The sequence below is a fragment of the Gobius niger genome (genome assembly GCF_951799975.1).
Source record: "Gobius niger genome assembly, chromosome: 9".
NCBI classification, from domain to species: Eukaryota; Metazoa; Chordata; class Actinopteri; order Gobiiformes; family Gobiidae; genus Gobius; species Gobius niger.
The window spans coordinates 29,930,784-29,953,960 of record NC_136860.1 but is presented as its reverse complement, the minus strand read 5'-3'; the positions used below and the strand labels follow the sequence as shown (position 1 = coordinate 29,953,960).

The 23,177-nt window shown below is 40.3% G+C and overlaps 1 protein-coding gene across 1 annotated transcript in view; it reads left to right on the top strand.

Moving 5' to 3' along the window:
• Nucleotides 1–23,177, top strand: part of LOC306968193 (fibronectin-like) — a 66,247-nt gene that overhangs the window by 4,140 nt on the left and 38,930 nt on the right. Inside the window, exons 4-14 of the mRNA XM_079563516.1 lie at nt 934–1,065; nt 2,285–2,422; nt 3,682–3,840; nt 4,206–4,403; nt 4,485–4,667; nt 4,813–4,989; nt 10,594–10,749; nt 14,106–14,234; nt 14,938–15,081; nt 21,972–22,093; nt 22,230–22,398. Of these exons, the coding sequence (XP_079419642.1) occupies nt 934–1,065; nt 2,285–2,422; nt 3,682–3,840; nt 4,206–4,403; nt 4,485–4,667; nt 4,813–4,989; nt 10,594–10,749; nt 14,106–14,234; nt 14,938–15,081; nt 21,972–22,093; nt 22,230–22,398 (1,707 nt within the window). The remainder of the gene's footprint in view (nt 1–933; nt 1,066–2,284; nt 2,423–3,681; nt 3,841–4,205; nt 4,404–4,484; nt 4,668–4,812; nt 4,990–10,593; nt 10,750–14,105; nt 14,235–14,937; nt 15,082–21,971; nt 22,094–22,229; nt 22,399–23,177) is intronic.

The window sequence follows — 23,177 nt, the reverse complement described above, 5'->3', positions numbered from 1 at the left end:
GTTTTTGGGGAATTTAATGGGCGATGTTCCAAATGTCTGGTCTATAATCCTGTAAAAACATAAATTCTTGGCCGCTCCGGCAGAGGCCGATTTAATGTCATTACTTTAGGTGATCCAATCATGGTTTCTGTCCCAGCTTTGATTATTTGCCGTTAGCATTAGCATGTTGTCGTTAGCATTAGCATACTGTTGCTAGCAAACTAAGACGAGAGATGCCTTCTGTAGAAAAGGACAAAGCTGGTACTGAATACTTAAAGGGGCTAGAAGCAAGTTGGCCATTTTATACTCACTACTGCCACCTCAGGTCATACGTGTAACTGCACCTTCTATATTAAAGCTCGTGCATGACGGCAATTCGGACCCGAAGTAACAACTTTTTGAGTGACAGTGCAGGATGTTAGAGGCAGTTGTGGTGAACAGGTCTGAGCTCATTCTATACATTAGGACATTGCTGGAACATGTAGGGGGAGGAAAATACACAATTTTAACATTTTTAAACTCCATATAGTCCCTTTAAGTCAACTAGAACTAAACCGAGGCTATGCCGGAACTTAAGCCTGGACTCAGCGAAACCAGTTCCAGGTCTAAAACAAGACAATTAGCTTGAATATATAGTAGACTAAATAAAGACTTAACCATGACTGAACCAGGACATCCCAGAACCCCATTCATGACCTGTCTAAAATGTAAAAATGTACTTGAACTTACCACGAGCCACGGTTGGTCCTTGCGCTGCCGCTCGGAGACTCTTGTTATATCTTCACTCCAGCTGATTAGCACAACCAGCTCCCCTGCAGCTGTTAGCATTTAGCCGTGTGGTCAGATAATGGCATGGATGTCTGTGGCTGTGTTTTCATTGCTTCGTGCGTACACCGAGCAGACATAAACACCGGTCTTTATTTGCTCCCTTTTTTTCTTTTTCTTTTCTCCCAGATCGCTGTCATGAAGGCGGGGCTTCGTATAAGATCGGCGACACTTGGAGAAGACCTCATGAGACCGGAGGCTACATGTTGGAGTGTGTGTGTTTGGGCAATGGCAAAGGAGAATGGACATGCAAACCAATCGGTGAGTCATTGCATTGGTGCTGACTAAAGAGTATAGGGCTGGGTACCTTTATATTTTTTTTTGATACCGGTACTTTAACAACACTATACTAAAATATGTGTCGTCCAGAACCAGAAAACAGAACAATAATGTGTGGAAGATCTGCAAATTTACAGTATTGGGCTAATCTCCAATGTCAAGAAATGTAAGTAAAACGGGGAAGAAATTTGGGCAAAAATAGGCAAAAAATTGGGAACAAATTGGATAAAAATTTGTCAAAATATTAGTTACTAAAAATGGGAAAACAAAAAAAAGGGGGGGCAAGAATTGGAAAAAAAAAAGGAAAATTGGGGCAAACATTGGGCAAAAAAAATAGAAAAAGAAATAGGGAAAAGTAAATAAAAAATGGGACAAAAGGGAATAAAATATTTTCATTGAGTTTGATTGTATGAATCCGCTGTGCAGCCTAAAACAAAATGATAACCCTGCAACTAGGAAGTGGCCAAACTTAGCTCGAGATCTGGAGATGAGTTCCTTCACTATGGCTTTATTAATTTTATTTTAGTACGGGACAATAATATGCCCATCACAATATCAAATTCGAAGTTCGATATATCGGGGTAGGAAAATATCACGATAGACGATATTATTGACTCTAAAGATACGAGATACTGTCAACTCTAAAGCATAACAATGGCAGTAAACTTTAGTTCTAAAAGTGCATAATCATTTCCTAAAATACCACACAAGCTGCAATAAACATGAAATATAATGTAACTCAAATCATAATGTATATATATAGTTTTACAAAGAAAAAAAAGATTTTTTTTTTTTAAATAAATGATGACGATAAATATTAAGCCCAAAATGTAATTGTTTATCTGTTTTTCACTGAACAATAAGTCGATGTAGTAATTATTGTTACAGTCCAATCATAATAAAAAGTAACCTTAGGTATTTGCAAAGTGAAAATGATGTACAGTAGATTGCCAGACATTATTACCAAACACTTATAGTATACAATGACTGTGGTGATGTTTGAGTAGCTCTCTTTTATATTAACTAAAAACGAGACAGCCATATGTTGTTTGTTATCAACTTTGGCTTGGCGATGAGGGGCTGGGATTTAAACTAAGACATTTATCACAAAAATGTGTCCAAACCTGAACGTTTCCCCTTCTAATGTGGCACTGTTCATTAAGTACAACTTGAAATGACACTATTTTGTCGCCTGTTGCAGCTGAGCGTTGCTATGACAACAACGCCGGGACGTCCTACGTTGTGGGTGAGACGTGGGAGAAGCCGTACCAGGGCTGGATGGTGGTGGACTGCACCTGTCTGGGAGAGGGCAGTGGACGGATCACATGTACCTCAAGAAGTGAGTAAAGCGTTTTTCACTGCTAACTTTTATCGCTAACGCAGTCGAAAACTAAAATCCCATAAAGTCCAGTTTTTAAGACGTACCTCCATTTTAGCCTGATGTATTATTTTTTCAATTTGTTAAATAAAGTGCTCTTTTGTTTTTCCATATTATATTCCCTGATTTCTTTGGCAAACCTTAACAAACTAAGCTTTCGTTGTTGTTGTATTAGCACTCATATTCAATAACGGGGTCTATTACAGCTTGAATCTCTCAGGGCAACGTCACTCTTTTCATACTGGAGATTTTTTAAAGCTCTGGAGTAAATGCTGTGTTTCCAATTACTGCCATTTGTCCCTGAAGAATCTGCCTGAATCACTCGACACGCACATGCAAACAACACTAGGTGGCCCCGGGACAGCACCAAATTATCACACATTACTAACAAAAGAGCTTGACTTGAAATGGGGAACAGCTGGTTTCCCTGGGAATAAACACAAACAAAACAAGGGCTTTTATACACGTTTGAATGTTTCATCATGCTGTTTTAGAGATAGACCAGTAATTAAAGGAAGCATTGAATTGAAATGCAGCCTTTAAGTTAATCTCTATTGACGCAAAGTCTGACTCTACTTATTAGGGATTTGGTAATGCTGCTTTTTTGGGCTCACTTTTATTGCGCATCCCCACGTTCTCACAGGTGTGATAATGGGGTACCTAATGAAATGCCTAAAATAAGCAAGACTATTACGTTAAGAGTCTTTTGTGAAAACATAGAGGCCAAAGGAATTCAACAATGACTGAGAGAGTCTGAAAACACAACACCATCTGAATTCGCTGGCCATATTTTATTGATTTCAGTGCGCCACTACAGAAAAATCTAAAAACTTTAAGAAACAATGATAGTGCCATTCTTTGACCCACCCCTTGGGCTGACAAGGATAGTAAGCACGTTCAATTTGGAAAGGATTTGTGGAAGTTATGCAAGTGTTTTGGATTTTTCTGCAGCATAATCACAATGTTTTGTATGCATACTGGCCAATAAAGGGCTAGTGCAACATATTATTACTGCAACAAGAGCTCTCCTTTGTGCTTTGTTCTTCTTTATCCAATCAGTTTGGCACCACACGAGCATTTACTTGTTATTATGTGACCAAATAGAACATATTAAAGCCATAATATTGAAAGAGATACAAACAACTCCTTTATTTTCTTCAATTATCAGACCATTTTCTACATTTGCATCTACTATAACAACCATATTTGTTCTCGCCTAGACCGCTGTAACGACCAGGACACGCTGTCGTCGTACCGGATCGGAGACACCTGGACCAAGTCAGACGCCAGGGGGAACTTGCTGCAGTGTCTGTGCACGGGGAACGGCCGGGGGGAGTGGAAGTGCGAGAGACATGCGTCGCTTCACACCACCGGGCTGGGTGAGAACAAACGCGCCCCTGCCTCCTAATGCCTGCAGTCGGGACAGAGTGCGGGACAAAGACCAGAGGCAGCTGGTGTTGGGGGTAAAGATAAAAACTCCCCACCCCCCTCCCTGCCCCTAAAAGTGTTGACGTGAGAGAGAAGTATCCTCCAAGTCCTGACCTCATGGGGAAACAGAGAATTGGGTCAAAGGAAGATCCAAGTCATTTGCATTTTTACATCGCCATAGTTTCCCTGCTGCAATGGTCCAATAGTTACTGCAGAACATCCATCAAATGAGCTTTCCTTTGAAATACTGTTCTGTTTTGCCATGTTTTTCTGAATCGGAAATGATTCAAGATGCATTTTCTCATTGCTTTTTCAGGCACTGGCTCTCGTGTGATCACTAACATCCAGCCCGTGGTGTACCAGCCGGCGTCTGTCCCGGAGCTGCCTCAGGACGGGCCCTGCAGGTCTGACGCTGGACTGTACTACTTCATTGGACAACGATGGATCAAAAACCAGGGAACCCAGCAAATGCTCTGCACGTGCCTCGGCAACGGCATCAGCTGCGAACAATGGGGTAAGATTGTGACGGATAAGGACGAGACTGCAGGAGCTTAACCTGACATCACTAATATGTTTTGCCTTTTGTTTTACGAAGATGGACCAGCTCCTGTCTATGGCGGTAACTCTGGTGGACAGCCCTGTGTTTTTCCATTCGTTTACAAGGGAAAGACTTACCACTCCTGCACGTCGGATGGGCGCAGTGACAGACAGCTGTGGTGCTCAACCTCCTCTGACTTTGAGGCCGAACAGAAATACTCCTTTTGTACCGAGCAAAATGGTGGGCAATGCTTAAATACTATCCTATCCTTTCACGCTAGCAATTAAAGTTAAAGATGGCAAAATTTGACTTAGTAGAGAGATAATCCCACTACATACAATTTTGATATTCTTGTTGACTAGCCTTTGTATTTTTTTCCTACCAGCCATTATCACCACCAGAGGAGGTAACTCCAACGGCGCTCTGTGTCAGTTCCCATATACTTACAATGGACGTAACTACACTGACTGCACGTCTGATGGGAGGAGAGATGGGATGAAATGGTGCGGCACAACGACAGACTACGACGATGAACACAGATTTGGATTCTGCCCCATGGCTGGTGAGTACTCCCATTTAAAACCTCTAAAAGGGGGTGTTTCTACTGGCGGGCCCGACCCAGCCCAGTGCCTGGTCAATCCTGTTGGGCAAGCGTGTCCACTGCCAAGGCCAGGGCCAAACCGGTCTGACCAGGCACAACGAGAGAGAGGACCACCCTTACTATTAACATGCAGGTCATACGGAAATAATATCTCAAAACATCATACCACTGTTGAAAAAGGTTATATTGCTGATGGCAGCATTTAGCCGCTGTTAGCACAGCTTCAGCTGGTGTTAGCATAGCTTTAGCATGTTGCTTTCCTTTATAGTTGTCTTTTAGCTGCTTTTATCCTCTTGTATTTGCCTTGGCACCTCTGAATGATCCCATAAACCGAACCAAAACTTGTCAGGCCATTCTGCTGTTGCTTCAGTAAAGTGTGCATATGTGGGAGCACTGCCCACTGCGATCCTTGTGTATAGTGGAAACCTCGCCTGTATTGGGTAAGGGGAGCACTTAGACTGAGGCGTGCGGGATCCAAACGTGTTATGTGGAACCGTGGCTTTAGTGTGTGAACTAACCTACAGCAACATGAACATGTAGCTCTCCTGCCTCACAGTGTGAATGACCTGGGCTCATGTCCCAGACCCTGTGGGCCTGTCAGTGTCGAGTTTTTTTGTTCTCCCTTTGCCTGGGTGGGTTTCCTCGGGGTGCCATAAACCTAGCTCAAAACCTGGAGGTGCTGCTCTTCTCCTGACAGGTTTCCCAGCAGCCCTGAAGGATGAGTCAACAACAGAGGATAATTTTCCCTTTGGGGACAATAAACTATACCATACCTTGCAACTTATTGACTTAATTGAACCCCTTGAGGAAACTGATTGGTCACAAAGCTCAGTAAAACTCAGAGCTAGAAAAGCATGTCAAATTATTGGACCAGAATACTAGACACAAAGTTTACAATTGCTTTTTTTCAAGATAACTAAAATCACCTTTAATTATTTAACTTATTTATTTACTACTACTATAGCATTAAAAGTCAAGTGCTTAAATGTTATTCAGAAACATAAATTGGCATTAAATCTAAATTTCTTTTCATTCAGTTGCAGTTTTGTCTAATTCTCTCTCCTCTGTTTGATGAAATGTTTGCAAATCTTAAATTAAATATGCACCATTTTGTTGCATCAAAATATAGTGTTTGGACATTAAAATGGCATTAAAAGGTATTAAATTTGACTTGCTTCTGGCTGTATAAACCCTATAGCTGATTCTTCAGACATTGAGACGGGAGGTAAATGCACTGATAAGATGTCGAGATGCTTTATCTGCGATTCGCATAACGCTATTAGGGCAGTAACAGGTCCCTAAATTGTTGACACAGACAGATAATCTCATTAGCTCCTCAATCTTGATTTACAACAAGGATCAAGGAAGATAATCACACATTGCCAGAGCTGATGTGGTGCCGCTGAGGTGTTAAATAATCTGAATGAAAATGAGGGGAAAAGTGAGTGGGGGCAATGGTTTGTTCCTGAAGTTTGGAGAGCAGTAATAAAGTCATATTTAGTTGTTAAATTATTAATAAGTGAAGAATATCACTCAAATAACAGCTAATAGAAAGATCCAAACTATCAAAAGTACTGATAATGATTTATATACATTTTCTTCCGTGCCATCCCCAAGGTCACAAAACATGTTTACAGTATCACTTCAATGTTAAACAAATGTGAATCGTATTTTCCTCTTCTACAAAGTTGAGTCAAGTCCAAATGCCTCCAGTCAGTCTTTGAATAAACCAGGGATGAATCAACCTTTTGTTTTTAATCTGATCGGATCAAAGCGTCCTGCGGGAGTGTTTAAATGCTGTACGTAAGGAGCCCCTGACCAGCCTTGAGCTACAGTCAACAGGAACAGAGAGGTGGGAACACTCAGACTCCCAATAAGTGAATCGCAGACCAATAAACATAATCCATACCAGGCTCCGGGGAAGCAGTGTTACTATTACAGGTCTGACGCAGAATTCCCATCTGGTTTGACCATAGACTCTGATGCTTTATACAGCTGCAAGGGGAAATGGATATTTTACTGGAACCCTTTTGTATTGCCTGTATATGCCAGTTTAGACAGTGATTCGTGCATTATCTACGTGTACTGAATACATACATATCCAATAGTTATTGTGCAACAGCCATGTTTGTATTTTTAAAGTTTCAAAGCTCCTGTAAATCTCATTGCTGCAGAAGGAAAGGGATACCTTACTAGCACACTGCTTTGACTTTTCGCCCTTCCCACATGACACTTAAGACAGCCATTCATGCATCGGCAAAATGTGTATAAATGTGCACACTGCAGTTGTTATTGTGCAAGTCCTGGTACACAAACTATGCACAGGTTGTGAAGATATATACCATACAATTCACCTTTCCTAGCCAGAAATCATATTGTCTGCTGTTTAGTACAGTATACATTGTAAATATACTGTACCTTGATGATCTAAACTACAACCAAACCACTAGCTCAGTTAATTCAACATGTGGACCTAAAGTGTCAGTTTCAGGAGTAAATGGTCGATCCATGAACCAACTTTCAAAACATGTCAATGATGCTATCATAAACCAGCAACGGTAATAGTCTATTGTTAGTGTATTGTCTATTACTAATTGACAATACACTAACAATGGTAGGGAAACAAAAGCACATATCAACACTAGTAGAAGAAATTAGTAATGTTTTTCTCCTTTCAGGCAAAATTGGAGCTGGCTTTTTATGTTGAAATTTGTCTTCATGATGCACATCAAACACTGAAATTTCTAGAATCCCTTTGCGACTATTCTGATTATCTAACTAGTCTGACTAAATTAATTCAAATATATGCTAACTAAGAAAGAAACATGGCTTTATACAAACAAAAAGGAAATTCAACGCTGCCCTCAGCTATATTCCTGGATTTCTTTTTCCGTCGGTAGGTGGGGTCGTGAACCCCTGGCCTGGGGTGACAGGTGTGTTGGGGATGAGGGGTGAGGGATGTGGAGCTTTTCTCTGCTCCTGAAGGACAAACTTAGCTCGCTGTTTCTAAGGTGGCACATCTGGAGATGCAATGTAGGAATTCAACCAAATGAAATACCTAAGTGCAGCTTTAAGAGTAGTAACAAAAGAGAAAGCAAAAAATAAATAAACTCAAATGAATTATGTAAAGGAAACTTTAAACGAAAACAGTTAAAGATCATATGGATAGCATTTGTTAGTTTACTTAGGTTTAAATAAATGACTAATAAAACCATCATTGACCTAAGACACTATTCCCCAATCCCCACCTGCACCTCTTCGTAGTCATTCTGGTCATGTTCTTAGTGAGAGACAGGGAAGTTTCAGAAGCAGCAGACGGCATTAGTTCTGTAGAATCTGTAGGCATATTGTCCACCCCCCGGCCCCCGCCTTAACTTATTTGACAGTTTTGCCCACTTTAAATTTAAATCACCTACTTCCCAGCCAGTCCATAGACACTGAGTTGAAAGTCCCATATGGTCTGGCGCCAGCACAGGGGCTGCCTGGCACTTTGCAGCCAGAGAGAGCTTTCGCCCCATATCTCCTCTCTCGCTCTTCCACTCGTGTAGTGGATTTAGCAGATGTGTTCAGGACAGTTTCTCTCCTCTGTCTGCCTCCTTTACCTGCAAAAACAGACCGGCCCAGTGGAATAGAGTTTGAATTTCGTCGCCGTATAATTTATGTCTCCCATTTGAAGGGAATACAGTCATTACTCTGAGATTTATTGCCGCCATGCTAGTGAGCGACACAGGCTTTATATGCACTGTAAAAGCACTGTATATTGTGGACTCAATTTCAGGGACAGTCTATAATATAGCAGGAGACAGACTTTTAACAAGACTTTCGAACCGGATTCAAATGAGTTTTACATAAGTAACTTCACTTGGTTTTACAAAAATGTGGCATTGGACTCAATGAGCAGGAAGGTTCCTAGTCCATGTGATAGTGCTCTGTTACTACCTGTAGGGCCAGGACTCACCTGACAAAAAGAAAAAGAAATTCTGTATTTCAATTGGACTTCCTGGTTAAATAAAGGCCAAAAAATAATAAATATAGTACATTGTTTGTGTAAAATATGGGGATATCAGAGGTTTGGGGGTTCAGATCCCACTCTATGCTGCTATTATTATTTGGTCCTTAAAGGGGCTAGATGCAAGTTCGCCATTTTATACTCACTACTGCCACCTCAGGTCATACGTGTAACTGCACCTTCTATATTAAGCTTGTGCATGACGGCAATTCGGACACGAAGCAACACGTTTTTGAGTGCAGGATTTTACAGGATTTTACTGGTAATTGGACCGAAATACAGACATATATTGCCAATAAAAAGCAATGTGTGAAAACATAACTCCATTCTTTCCAACTGGGGCTTGTTTGGTCTTGTCCATTCGTCAAACATTTATATCTCTTGATTGTAAACTCCGGCGCTTTAATAATAGAGAGGCTGAACACACACACGCTCATGCGCTCACTCAAAACACAGCTGTTTGTGACTTTCCATTCAGGAAGTTTCCATCAGACCTATAGGCGCAGTGTCTGATAATTGCAGTACGTCAGTATTTGCCAAGAGAAGGCACTCGATTTCCGCTTCTATCTAACTGCCAATTACTGCTACTAGGACTACTCCAGCAAATTAATACTTCCTCTACTACTATTACTACACCTGCCAACACCTGTGCTGCTGCTTCTGTGACCGCATCACACTATTGAACTATTACTACCACTGATACTAGAGCTCTACAAAATATCGCAAAAAAACAAAACAGATTTAGGTTTAAATTGAATGAAAAATACTGCCTCGAAACAATTTAGTAAAATGTAAGGTTGTTTACCGACAGGATGAGAGTAGTTGAATAAAGAGGGGAGGGACTAAGCCAAGCTAACCACTCCCAGTGGTCTTTATCTAGTCTGGCCTGTGAGCTGGAAGCCAAGTGTTGCTGACGAAGCCTTTTGCATGAGAGGCAAAAACGTCCTACACTTCACACGTCCACAGAGTACAGACGATGACTAAAGAACCTTAATCTAGGATGGTTAGTAAATCAAAATCGTTATTGCAATACTGCACACCCGTATTGCATATCGCAGTTTTTTTTTTCAGTATCCTGCAGTCCTAATTAATACATAGTGCCACTAGTCAACTACTTCTGTTACTGTGCTACTGCAACAGCTACAGAGACTCATCATTGTTGCGTATTGTGCAACTTCCACCTATTCCAGCTATTAGCAACTATTAGTGCAACTAGGCTACTTACTACTTGTGCACTGACTTCAACAACTTCTATAAGAGCTACTACAATTCTGTCACCCCCTTATACAAGTACTACAGTGTAAATTGTAGCACTTTGAGATGTGTTCTTCATATGTAAAGTGCAATACAAATAAAATTTATTATTATTACAGCCATACGACTGCTACTTCTATAATTACTGCTTCTAGTTTCACTAACTTTACTATTACTACCTGTAATAGAACCTACTGTCAGCTCCTGCAAACCAGAAACCTGAATGCGATGATAGTTTTGGAATTTTCTGTTCTGTTGTCGTGTTGCCAGTTTGAATGCACTGACTGTGCTGCGTGTTTCAGCCCATGAGGAAGTCTGCACCACCACCGAAGGAGTGATGTACCGAGTGGGCGACCAGTGGGACAAGCGCCACGACGTCCTGGGGCACATGATGAGGTGCACGTGCGTCGGAAACGGCAGAGGGGAGTGGAGCTGCGTGGCCTACTCGCAGCTGAAAGGTGAGCGGATGACAGGGAAACCGAGATAACAAGACGGCCCCTGTCTACTTTAGGGAACCTGTGTGCAAATTAAAGACTAGCCTTAACCTTTTGGCTGAGAGTCAAAAGTTCAGGAGGTCTTATCGCGCACCTGCAGAGTCAGAGCCGGCACACCTGCTTTTTATAGGGCGCTAGGGCGCACCTGCAGGTCATCTTTGAGTTTCCATTTGTGATGATAGAGCTTGCAACCTTTGGGCATTGCTGACACAAAGACTTTCTTTCTACATCAGCATGGAAACTATAAAATGCTGAGTTGCAGATTAATAAGCCACTATAATCACTCTGTATCCGGCTCATGAACACATAATAACCTGATACAGCCATTTGCACTGCTCTATAGATACAGACGGCATCTCATCATAGAAGGGGGCGCGGCTTCGCCGAGGGGGGGAAATAGAATCTTTAGAGAAACACTATTTTTCACTCTTTTCAGATATTTTCTGGTGGAATATGAACTTATTCACCACACATTATTAAAGTCAAGTCTAAATCGGGCCCATATGGATATTTTCTCACACCAGATTGTTCAGTAGAAGTGAAAAAACGGCAGTTGTAGCTAGCGCTAGCTAACCATTAGCATTAGCCCGATGCTAGCATGGAGGATCCTGTATTTATGTATTTATGGGCTGTTGAACCACTTTGCACCTCTCCATGTCTTTGTATCTTTATTTAGTAGAAAACCATATTCATATTGCAGCGTTTGCTAAAGTAATTTTTTAATAATTAGATAAAGTTTAGATTTTTCTCAAAATTGTTTTCCCCCTTAACGGTTTTCCAATATGACCATACAGGGGCGTAGCACCAAATTCTGGGCCCTGGGTACAAACTATCTTGGTGGACACCCCCCCCCCCCATATGAAATTCACATTTCATATCATATTCTATGTTCTTTGACCACATATCAGTGGTTTGACAGTGCAGTTCATTTATTTTATATTATAACTTTATTATACCTTAACTAAGTGAAAAATGGGTTGGCCAAAAATTGCTTCATATACAAACACATATCCAATCCAATGGGTACTTAGTTCATGGTTTGTTTGTTTGTTTGTTTGTTTCAAGTCAATGTTTGACTTGAAATTGCATCTAATTTGGCTTCAGTTACAGAAATGGAATAACCTTTAATCCTGTAGTGACATAAATATTTAGATTAGGGTGGAATATTCTACTTTCATTGGGCCAGTTGAAATGGCTAGTTTTAGGCTGAGCATAATGATTATTATCAGAACACATTAAACAGGAGGACTGAACCAGGGACATGGGATATTTGTGCTGAGAATAACACATTTGTGACTTTAAAATAGGCATTAAAATGCTATTTTACAAAAAAAAAAAATGATACTATGATGTCTCTGTGGCCACAGGCCTGAACAAAAAACTCAAGGGCTTCAGTCTGATTTAGTCTTTCACATATTTGAAGCCTTTACCTTTAAGTGTATTGTCAGTAAATTGTTGTTGTAAAAAGTTGCGCTGGAATAGACTAAATGGCATGAGCTCCACCTTTCACTAGAACGACGTTAACTCGTCTCCAAAGCTGCGCATTTATCATGTGAGTCTCCAAATGCGCGCGGCTAATTAGCATAATTAATTCGGCGAAAATAGCGTGCGCGATCTGTGGCTTTTGTCACTGTATTGGCCTGATGGCTCAATTATAATAAATATGAGGAAAGAGAAACTTTAGAGGTTAAAACGAGGAGAGAAGGAGCTCTGTCTCTGACTCTGCACCTGCACCTCGTCTCAGCGCAGGCAGAGGCAGGACTCACCTCACCTCATGTTTAACTGTCATTTATGACAAGAAAGTTTCCTCTAAGCTCCACTAGAACAGGCAAGTGTTAAATAAAAGCACATTAGAGCGAGGTAAGACTAATATCTGTCTTTCCTGGCTCTGTGTCATTACATTACAGAGTCCACCTCATCAAGTCACTGCTGAGCTGAAGCGCACGGTGCTGAACACCGTGTGGGCTGAACCATTTGGCACATCTTTAAAGGGGTGTCAGGGCCCTGAGATAATAACAATCATTGTTGTTTGTGCAAAATTCTGTGTAGCAACCATTGTATTTTAGCCTGGTTGTGTTCAGTTCTTATAGTATCAATTATGAGGAAACTTAGAAAGTACAATACAGAACGCTTTTGCAGCATTTTTGAGGGCCCCTACCCTGCTCTGGGCCCTGGGTACTCAGTACCCTTTACCCCCCCAGTCCGACGCCCCTGTGACCATATATGGGTGATTCCAGAAATGCCGTCTGTATCTATTGCACTATGTGGTATGTCCGCACTCATCCCCGCTGCTAGTACTGAATGCATCTGAAAATCCATGCACAAATTTTTCTGTGTTAAATTGTTATTTTATCCTATTTTTATATTCATCTATTTTTATGCAGGCCTGTATAGTTGTATAGTTTTTATAATTTACTCTTTATTAGGGATGTAAAGATTCAGTGAAAAACAATTTAAAATCGATTTAAACTGCTTAAAGGGACCATACAGAGTTTAAAAAGGTTAAAAATAAGTATTTTCCTCCCCCTACACATGATTCAACAATGTCCTAAGATGTAGAATGAGCTCAGACCTGTTCACCACAACTGTCTCTAAAATGTCTCAAAAAGTTTTACTTCGGGTCCGAATTGCCGTCATGCACAAGCTTAACCTCTTAACTCCCGCCTGAACCGAGAGGATCTTTTTCCTCACGTTATCAGATTTTTTTCCATCATTTTTTTGTTGGGTATTCAACTCATTTTTGTAACTTTTTTGTCATTTTTTAGTCATATTTTTGTAATTTTTTTTGTCACATTTTGTCACATTTTTGTCACATTAGTGTCACATTTTTGTCATTTTTTTGTCAATTTCTTGTGACATTTTTGTGACATTTTTGCCACTTTTTCATAAATTTTTCGTCACTTTTTTGTCAATGTTTTCTCACTTTTTTGTCACATTTCCATCATTGTTTTCGTCTCAATTTTCGTTGCTTTTTCACACCTTTTTTCCCAAAGCTTTTGGATTGGGGTAAAGCCAAACTGGAGAAAATGTGCTCGGTTCAGGTGGGAGTTAAGGGGTTAATATAGAAGGTGCAGTTACACATATGACCTGAGGTGGCAGTAGTGAGTATAAAATGGCTAACTTGCATCTATCCCCTTTAAAATGTGAATCCATGTGTTGACAGTGACCCTAACTCTTGATTATATTTAATTTTTAATCAATACAAGGATGAGAATGATTTAATTTGATTTAACCTGGAACCTTTAGTGTGAATGCTAACCCGATCTCTATCTAAAAAAGGATAACCACTCTTACCTCTCTTCTGTGTTTTTGTCCCGCAGACCAGTGTATTGTGGACGGCCTGACCTACGACGTGAACCAGACTTTCACCAAACAACACGAGGAGGGCTACACGATGAACTGCACCTGCTTCGGACAGGGGCGTGGCCGCTGGAAGTGCGACGCTATCGGTGGGTTTGCCTCTCAATAACATTTAGTTACACGTCCAAACACCTCAGATTTATAGAGGTCATGACCACGCTTGGCGAAAGAAAAGAAGAGACTGTTGTGTTTCTGTGATTTCCTTTCCTGTTTAATTACCTCAACTTATATTTGCTGATTTAAGAAATTCAATCAATAAAGGAACTAATGATTAATTTCAATGTGTTTGCTGTTTGCTGCTAGCCAAAAGTATACTCTTTATTGTCATTGAGAGATGAGAATGATGCTTTGGATGAGGTCTGTTTTCTCCTGGGTTACTTTGTCTTCATAATACAGGGCTGTAATCCATTTTAATGTGTTTAGTAGTAATTTGCAACACATCTATGACCACTGTCTTACATTTTATTGTATTGCAGTTTCGTTTTGTTTCAGTTTTGTGTTTAGAATACACTTTATCAGCTGCAACTCAATGTTTTGCCATTTTCTATTCAGTACTGTTGTGAGGAAGACTTGCTGTATTTACCACGGGGCATATAAAGCTGGCTGAGTCATGTAAAAAAAGACTAAAGGGGGAAACCGCTCTGACATTTCAAATACTTGGTGTGGGAGTCAGAGATATATGTAACAAACATGTGTGTGGTACAAAAACAGATGCAGGCATATTATGGATGAAAGAAAACAAGGGTATAAAGCTTGAATACCCCTTTTAATGTAATTTCTACCTCCTCTCAGACCAGTGCCAGGAGCCGGAGACCAGAGCGTTCTATCAGATCGGGCAGTCCTGGGACAAAATGATCCATGGCATCATGTACAAGTGCTATTGCTATGGCAACGGGATCGGAGAGCTGAGCTGTGAGCCCCAGCAGTCCTACCCAGGTACGGACCCCATCTTTATTTGGTGACAGATTTAGGGCTGGATCCTGGTACATTTTTTTTCCTATACCGGTACTTTAAAGAGACTAGACGCAAGTTGGCTGTTTTGTACTCATTACTGCCACCTCAGGTCTTGTGCGTAACTGCACCTTCTATATTAAGCTCGTGCATGACGGCATTTGGACCCGAAGTAACAACTTTTTGAGTGACAGTGCAGGATTTTAGAGGCAGTTGTGGTGAATATGTCTGTTTTGATTGAACATTTTTAAACTCTGTATAGTCCCTTTAACGATACTTTTAAAAAAAAAATTTATACCGATACCTGAACGTTTTTTTTTTTTTACACGTATACAACAATATTTGTCATCTAGTATAAGAAAACAGAACAATAATGTCAATTTCATTCATAAAAGACTATTTCTTTAAAATGTATATAATTTATTTGAGCTGAAACAACCAAGCAACTTCCTTTAAAGGGGCTGGAAGCAAGTTCGCCATTTTATACTCACTACTGCCACCTCAGGCCATATGTGTAACTGCACCTTCTATATTAAGCTCGTGCATGACGGCAATTCGGGCCGAAGTCACACATTTTTGTGTGACCGTACAGGATTTTAGAGGCAGTTGTGGTGAACAGGTCTGAGCTCATTCTACACATTAGGACATGGCTGGAACATGTAGGGGGAGGAAAATACTTAATTTTAACATTTTTAAACTCCTTATAGTCCCTTTAATGCTGACCCTGGACCAACAGGCATCAATATTTGTTTTTTTTCCCAGTACCTGCTTTTTTAACTTACCATACTGGTATTGTTTAACAGTACCCAGCCCGACAACAGCAACAACATATAAAATCATGATTGTTTTCTTTTTTAATATTGTCATAAAGCTTCTTCTGGCAAGTATTTTGATGGCATTTAGGTTCACAACTTACTTTTTAAAATCAAGAAATAGACTCATTTAAGTTATTAATTTGCACATTAACATTTTTAATGGACGCTAATTAACTTAAAAATCAGATACAATCAGAACAGGTGTGCAGAAGTCTTGGGTTAGTATGTTTCTTTACACAATACGGCCCTTGATAACAGTTCTCTTTGCGATTTGCTTGCATTTCCATTCATTTCTCTCCCAGGAATGCCTTTCTTTGTGCAATCCAAAAATCTCTTTATTGAAGTAAGATCGTTTACCGACCCAACAGTATTAACCTCTTAACTCCCGCCTGAACCGAGAGCATTTTCTCCAGTTCAGCTTTACCCAAATCCTGTAGGCCAGTGTAACACCTCATTTGAAAGCTAAGACCTACAAAACTAAGTTGATCTTTTTCCCTCACATCATCAGATTTTTTCCATCACTTTTTTTGTTGGGCAGTCATCTCATTTTTGTCAAATTTTCGTGACTTTTTTGTCACTTATTCGTCAAATTATTCGCATTTTTTTGTCAAATTCTTATCACTTTTTTGGCAATTTTTTGTCACTTTTTCGTCCATTTTTTCTCAATTTTTCGTCAAATTTTTCTCACTTTTTTGTCAATTTTTGTCATTTTTTTGTACATTTTTTGCACTTTTTTTGTCACTTTTTTCACATTTTCATCCTTGTTTTCGTCTCAGTTTTGTTGCTATTTTCACACTTTTTTTCCAGAAGCTTTTGGATTGGGGTAAAGCTGGAGAAAATGTGCTCGGTTCAGGTGGGAGTTAAGGGATTAAACAGTTTATGAGGATTAGTTAATGATAGGTTAGCATGTACTATAGATTTGTCTGAGTTTTGCTTTTTGCGCTTCAGCACCACACATTAGTTGTAAGTTTGTGTCAGGGAGCTAAACAGCCATGTGTATTGTGTTGTGAGTGAACAAAAGCTGAGTGACAGCTTAATGACCCAAATTAACAACTGGTTCCCCAAATGCTGCCGTGAAAATGTTTACTCGAGCAGGGCCCTTTGACTTTGATGTAGGACAGGCAGAGATGGGATAGGGTGTGATTTCCTCTTTGGAGACCCCCCTCCTCCCCCCTCCAGCTCTTTGTTCCTGCCTGCATGCGGCGTGTTCCTGTGATGTTGCCACAGCTGTACAAATCCCTGCAAAGCCTTTGTGCGTCGCTCACTTTAACCCAAACACGTTTTAACAGTGAAGGATCTCCCGTATTATGCTATGGATGAAATATGCTTTTACCTGTTGATTTAAGCATGAAATACCAACTTCAACATTTTTTACATGAAAAACACTGAAGTCCAATAACTCAGCAGTAGATATTCAAACAGAAACTTGACAAATTTCACCTTTTTTTTTTTTTTAGAACTGATGAATGTCAACTCTGTTATGAATCTAAAGGCAATGTTTGGTCAATATGATGAAATACATGACATTCACACGTAATTCATTTTACAAAACTGGGCAACAAAATATAATTGGCTTTTCAGCAGCTCTTTTAATAGCCACACTTGACACTCAATAATGTTGCTAATGATTTTGTATCTATAATTGGGCATCGACAATAGATGCAGACGGCATCTCTGGAAATGCCCATATATGGTCATGTGCGAAGCAGCCAAAGGGAAAACCAAAAGCAAAGGGAAAAAAAAAGAACTTTCTCCCATTTCTCCGCCATTACTTTAACAAATGCTGAATTCTGAATATATTTTTCTACTGAATAAAGAAACATGGAGAGGTGCAAAGTGGTTCAATAGTCCATAAATAGGCCTACGTAACCTCTTACCTGCTCCATAACCAAGTGCTTTCTCTCCAATTCAGCTTTACCCAAATCTAAAAGTTGTAGGCCAGTGTAACACCTCATTTAAAAGCCAAGCCCTTCTAAACTCATCTTTTTCTTCACATTGTTGTCACTTTTTTGACATTTTTTCCCCCAAAATTTTCAGCGCTATTTGTCACTTTTTTGTTGCTGTTGCTTTTTCTTCACTGTTTCATAATTTTTCTGACTCTTTTGTTGCATTTTTGTCACTTTTCTGCTGATGCTTTGTGGCATTTTTGTGGCCTTTTCGTTCAGCACTGTTTCGTCACACTTTTGTCACATTTTTTGGTCTCTTTGTTCGTCTCATTTTTGTTGCTATTTTGACACGTTTTTTTTCCAAGCAGCTTTTAGATTTGGGTAAAGCCAAACTGGAGAAAATGTGCTCAACTCAGGTGGGGGTTAAGGGTTTTTTCCCATTTATGGAACAAAAGAGCCGTACGGACACGATTTTGGCTTGACTTAATTGGTGTGTGATAAATGTTTATTGTCCGCCAGAAAAAGATTGAAAAATTCCCATGAGAGGTTCATGCCCCCTTGTATGACGCGTTGCCGTCTGTATCTATGGCCACATTTCTATGTTGTCAGACTTTTCACACCTGCACTTTTGTTTTAATTCAAAACATGGGCCAGATGCAAGTTGGTCATTTTTACACTCACTACTGCCACCTCAGGTCATATGTGTAACTGCAGCTTCTATATTAAGCTTGTGCATGACGGCAATTCGGACCCAAAGTAACAACTTTTTGAGTGCAGGATTTTAGAGGCAGTTGTGGTGAATAGGTCTGGGCTCATTCTACACCTTAGGACATGGCTGGAACATGTAGGGGAAGGAAAATACTTAACATTTTTAAACTCTGTATAGTCCCTTTAAATTTGATTTTGACAAATAATGCAGTGTACTAACAAACTTTTCTGCAAAAAGCTGGACACCAGAGAGAATTTATGTAAAACTTCCCGCTTTCCGTGAATCTTTTCTAATCTTTTCTATTTTATTTGTATTTATTTGTTTATTTGAAAAGGAAGAGAGCACATGAATCAACTATATACAATGTAAATGTGCCAAAGTTAGCTGAAAAAGCACATTTTCAACAAGTCACAAAATGCAATATAGAGAAATACATTAAAATCTAATCTGTTGTGCATAGAAGGATTGAAATATTGCTCGTTTGCCTTGTGCGTAGAGCAGTTCGGCAAGAGATGCAAAATGTAGGGCATTTCTCTGTCGTAAGTGGCCGTAATGACAACCAGCTGTGAACCTGCGTGTGCGAATACGTGCGTGTGTGTTTGTGTGTTCAAGTTCACCAAGATTTAAGGGCAGCGCGAGGGTTAGCTCCAGACCACATCGGGCCAGTCAGCTGCTGCTATGTGAAAACGCCATAAAAGGCAAAAGTGGAAAACCCTTAGCGGAGAAATTCTAACAGCATTTTACAAGTCTCACATTTTGTTCCGCACTGATACAATCTTTGTGCAAAAAAAAAGAAAAAAATGCTGTTTGCTTTTGCAGTGTCTGTGTTTATCTCGTCGTGTAATGCAATCTTCAGGGCATATCTCATTGTTTGGGGTCCGTTTAGGGGGGGCACTTTGAAGTCTACTGTCCCGTAGCTATATTGCGCATCCGTCTGCAACTTATCTCTCTCTAAGTTATGTCTACTGCTTGTGAGGAAGGCAGAGATTTGAGGTGTAACGCTTGGTGAATTTGTAAGAAGAAGTCGGTCTGGATTTCAATGCAAAGTGTACATCCGTTTTCATACTCAGGCCACATCTGATTTGGAGTAAGCCTCCCCCCCCCCCTGCTCCGCCAGTGGCTCTGTGGGCCTGTAATAGTCCATAATTGGTCCCAGATTGTTTTTGAGGTTTGCGTATCGGCGAGCAGCATCTGGTTAACCGCGCCACTTGCTCAGAAACTTTTAAGATTACAGGTTTTTGAATTTGGAAAAGCGGTTTCAAGAAGGTCTTTATAAGAAGCTACCAGCGCCCTATCAGCGCTAGTCTGCGTGCCATATGACTCCCGTGTGCATTAGAGACGGATTTATTGCGTTTTATTGCTTTGATTTTGAATCCCCGGTTTTGTTAACCCTTGAGGTCATCGAAACGTTTCTCACAAACCGTTTCACCGCACAGTGCTGAGAGATGTGTGTGGTGCATAAGCCTTTCTATCGACAAATTGTGTTAAGGCAAAGTCTGCAGAGAGCACAGATGTGTGCCAGATGTTTAGTGTTGTAGTTAAGCTAAGCTACCTTTCAAAGCCAGTGGGTTTAAAGTGCTATCGGGTCATTGATAGTTTATTGGTAGTCCACAGTAACAGGAATTTTAAACTAAATAAACATACACTTTTGTCTGTATTTAAAGCAGTACTAAGTAACTCTTGCCCCTAGAGGCCATAAGCGCAACTGCAGGTGTCGTAGCAAGTCGCGATTTTTTAGCTTATTAATTGTCTGTGTGAGAGTAAATACTACGGTGACAGAAAAGGCAAAAAAGGGAGAGAGAGATATTGTACATCCAGTTACACAATGCATATGATTTTTTTTTATTGTTTAAGTGGCGCTAGCTCACAGGTAGCTTGGCCCGTTAGCATGTTAGCTTCTTCTTCGTTATTCAATTAGTGTGTATTGGTTGAGTCGGTCCGGTGCCAGTCAAGTTGCAATTGTGGTTTTCTGGCCGGAGACACCAGGGGGAGATGAAAGACCCCCCAATCATCCCATTAACACTTGTATTGCCCCCAGAGGGACTACGAAAAGGATTTATTAAGGTAAACAAGTTACTTAGTGTTGCTTTGAAGGCTGCAGGATGCGTCTTAGTGGTTCAGAGGTGTTTGCTATTCCTCAATTGAAAGTTAAGAACCAACAGAGTTCAGTCCTTGAACTTTAAATACAGGACTAAGCGCTAATTAGGACTTCACTGAGGGCAGTTGGTGGGATTGTAGAAGAAGAAAGAAACAGTGTTATATGTTATAAGTTATATGATATAAGTGTTATTCTGTTTTCTGATTGGATATCATTTTGAGAACTGAAACACTAAACAAGGTCAATCTTTTTGTAATTGTGAGAAATAAATGAATAAATCAACCTTACAATTGTTATCAGTTACCCAATATCTGACTTGAACATGTTTACCTTTGAGGATACAGATACAGTTGTGCTCAAAAGTCTACATACAATGGTAGAATTTTTGACATTTTTTTCAAACATACTGTAGCTAGGGGTTGTGTGAAGCCATTTATGGTGAAAAAATTGAGTTTGCTCTTTTTCAATCATAATGAAAAAAGAAAGCACCAAAATGACCCTGGTCCAAAGTTTGCATACCCAAGTTCTGTGTGTTGCCAGCTTTAGCATCAATGACAGCTTGGAGTCTTTTGTGGTAGTTGTAGAGAAGGTTCTGTATATAATCTAATGGTAAAGTGGCCCATTCCTTTTGATTATAAACTTTTGATCAGTGTCATTTTTGGTACTTTCTTTTTTCATTATGATTTAAAAACTCCTTTTTTTCCACCACAAATGGCTTCACACAACCACCAACTAAATTCTGGCAGGGTATGTGTTTACTAAATATAATATTATCTGTACATTCGCCTTTTAAAAAAAACACAGTCTTGTCCTCGTCAATTCATAAGTGTGTGCAAAAACTGAAAACAATATTTCTAGAAATCTGTGGCTGTAGAAACATGGAAAGTGGTTGCCGAGCAGTTGTAGAAATCTCGAGGAATTTCACATAACTGTGCTTTGGATTTTTTCCAGTCTTTCTGTGGCCACACTATTTCCACATGGTTTCGGGGTGGCTGCTTGTGCCTGACTTGTTAGTTTTGCAGTTAGAGAGTGCACATTTGCATAATTCTATAGAGGCCAGAATAATAAAAAGGATCAGTTATTGATTTTACATGCAGTGTAATGACAGTACATGGATTATGGTTGTGTCATAATCAGTCTTTGCTTCAGGTTTATAATAAAACAACCATTGTTAGCTTGTGTAATGAAAAGTGATTAATTGTGTTGCCCTATCAACATCAGTCCCAAAGACATACCAGCTGCAAACCACTGCTCATATTCATCATACAGTTGGTCTCCCTCCCTGCTCCATCTGTCTGCGGGATTATAGACCTTGACATGTCTCTGCAGATGTTTCTATACTTACCCCTCATGTCTCACTGTCCCAGGTGGTCAACGTCCTGTGCAAGTTATCATCACCGAATCTGGAAACCAACCCAACTCCCACCCTATCCAGTGGAACGCCCCCTCCTCTGCCCACATCACTCAATACGTGCTCAAGTGGAGGGCTGTAAGTACCGCAACATGACGCGAATCCTACACTGTGTGATATGAGACACTAAAAATAATCTTCACACACCAAAGTTACCACATGTAAGGACGCCAGACACCAGTAGAATAAAACGGGATTGTGAATGTTTTGACAGAAAAACAGCCACAACCCCTGGAGGGAGGTGATCATCCCGGGACACCTGAACTCCTACACCATCTCGGGTCTGAAGCCGGGCGTCACGTACGAGGGGCAGCTCGTGAGTGTGCTGCGATTCGGGCGCCGCGAGGTCACGCGATTCGACTTCACCACCACCTACGGGTCACGTGAGTGTTCGATGTCATTTCTTTATAGTTCGGTCATATCTATTTGAAATCTGTCTGTGTCTGATTATATAGAAATTCATTTACAGTAGTTGCAGTCGGGGTCTTGATATCGCCAAACATACTATCGGTGCTGTGATGTTTTGCGGTTGGTTTTAGGTCAGGAGACACCAGTGACATTCCCTCGAGGGACACATTTTTTCTAATTAGACACTAATGGTAAAAATTGTAGCAAAAATCGAACTAATGACCTGCTTGGCACTGTTTGGGGCCAGATGGGAGCTCTAGGGGAAGCCTGATTTGACTCATAGACCCGGGTTGCCTAATGGTAATCACTGCTTTTGGTGATAAATAATTTTTTTGGGGAACAATCCGCCAGTATTGCAATTCATAGGAAACTCAGAGCTGCCACTTTCATGTCATAAATGTAAACTGTGGTGCAATTATGTTTGTTTTGTTATTTACATCTCCAATTAAAGTGATAGTCTGGAAGTCTAAATGTATTACACATTGTATAAAAGGTGCAAAATCGATTACCTGGTCTTGCGTTTGGATGTATTGTAAGTAATAATATATATACAGTGTATATATATATCAGCCACCAATCAGAGTCTGGTATCCTCCTGTGTTGACCAATGAGACAAGCTTTTTCTGTGCACCAGCCTGGGGGAGGAGCTCGATCGTTTACCTTTGAAAATTTGGTTCCTGCTCTCCTCATTTTGCAAACTAACAAGGACTTTCTGGTTAAAGCGGGGAAGAATTTGATTGAAATTACACTCTAT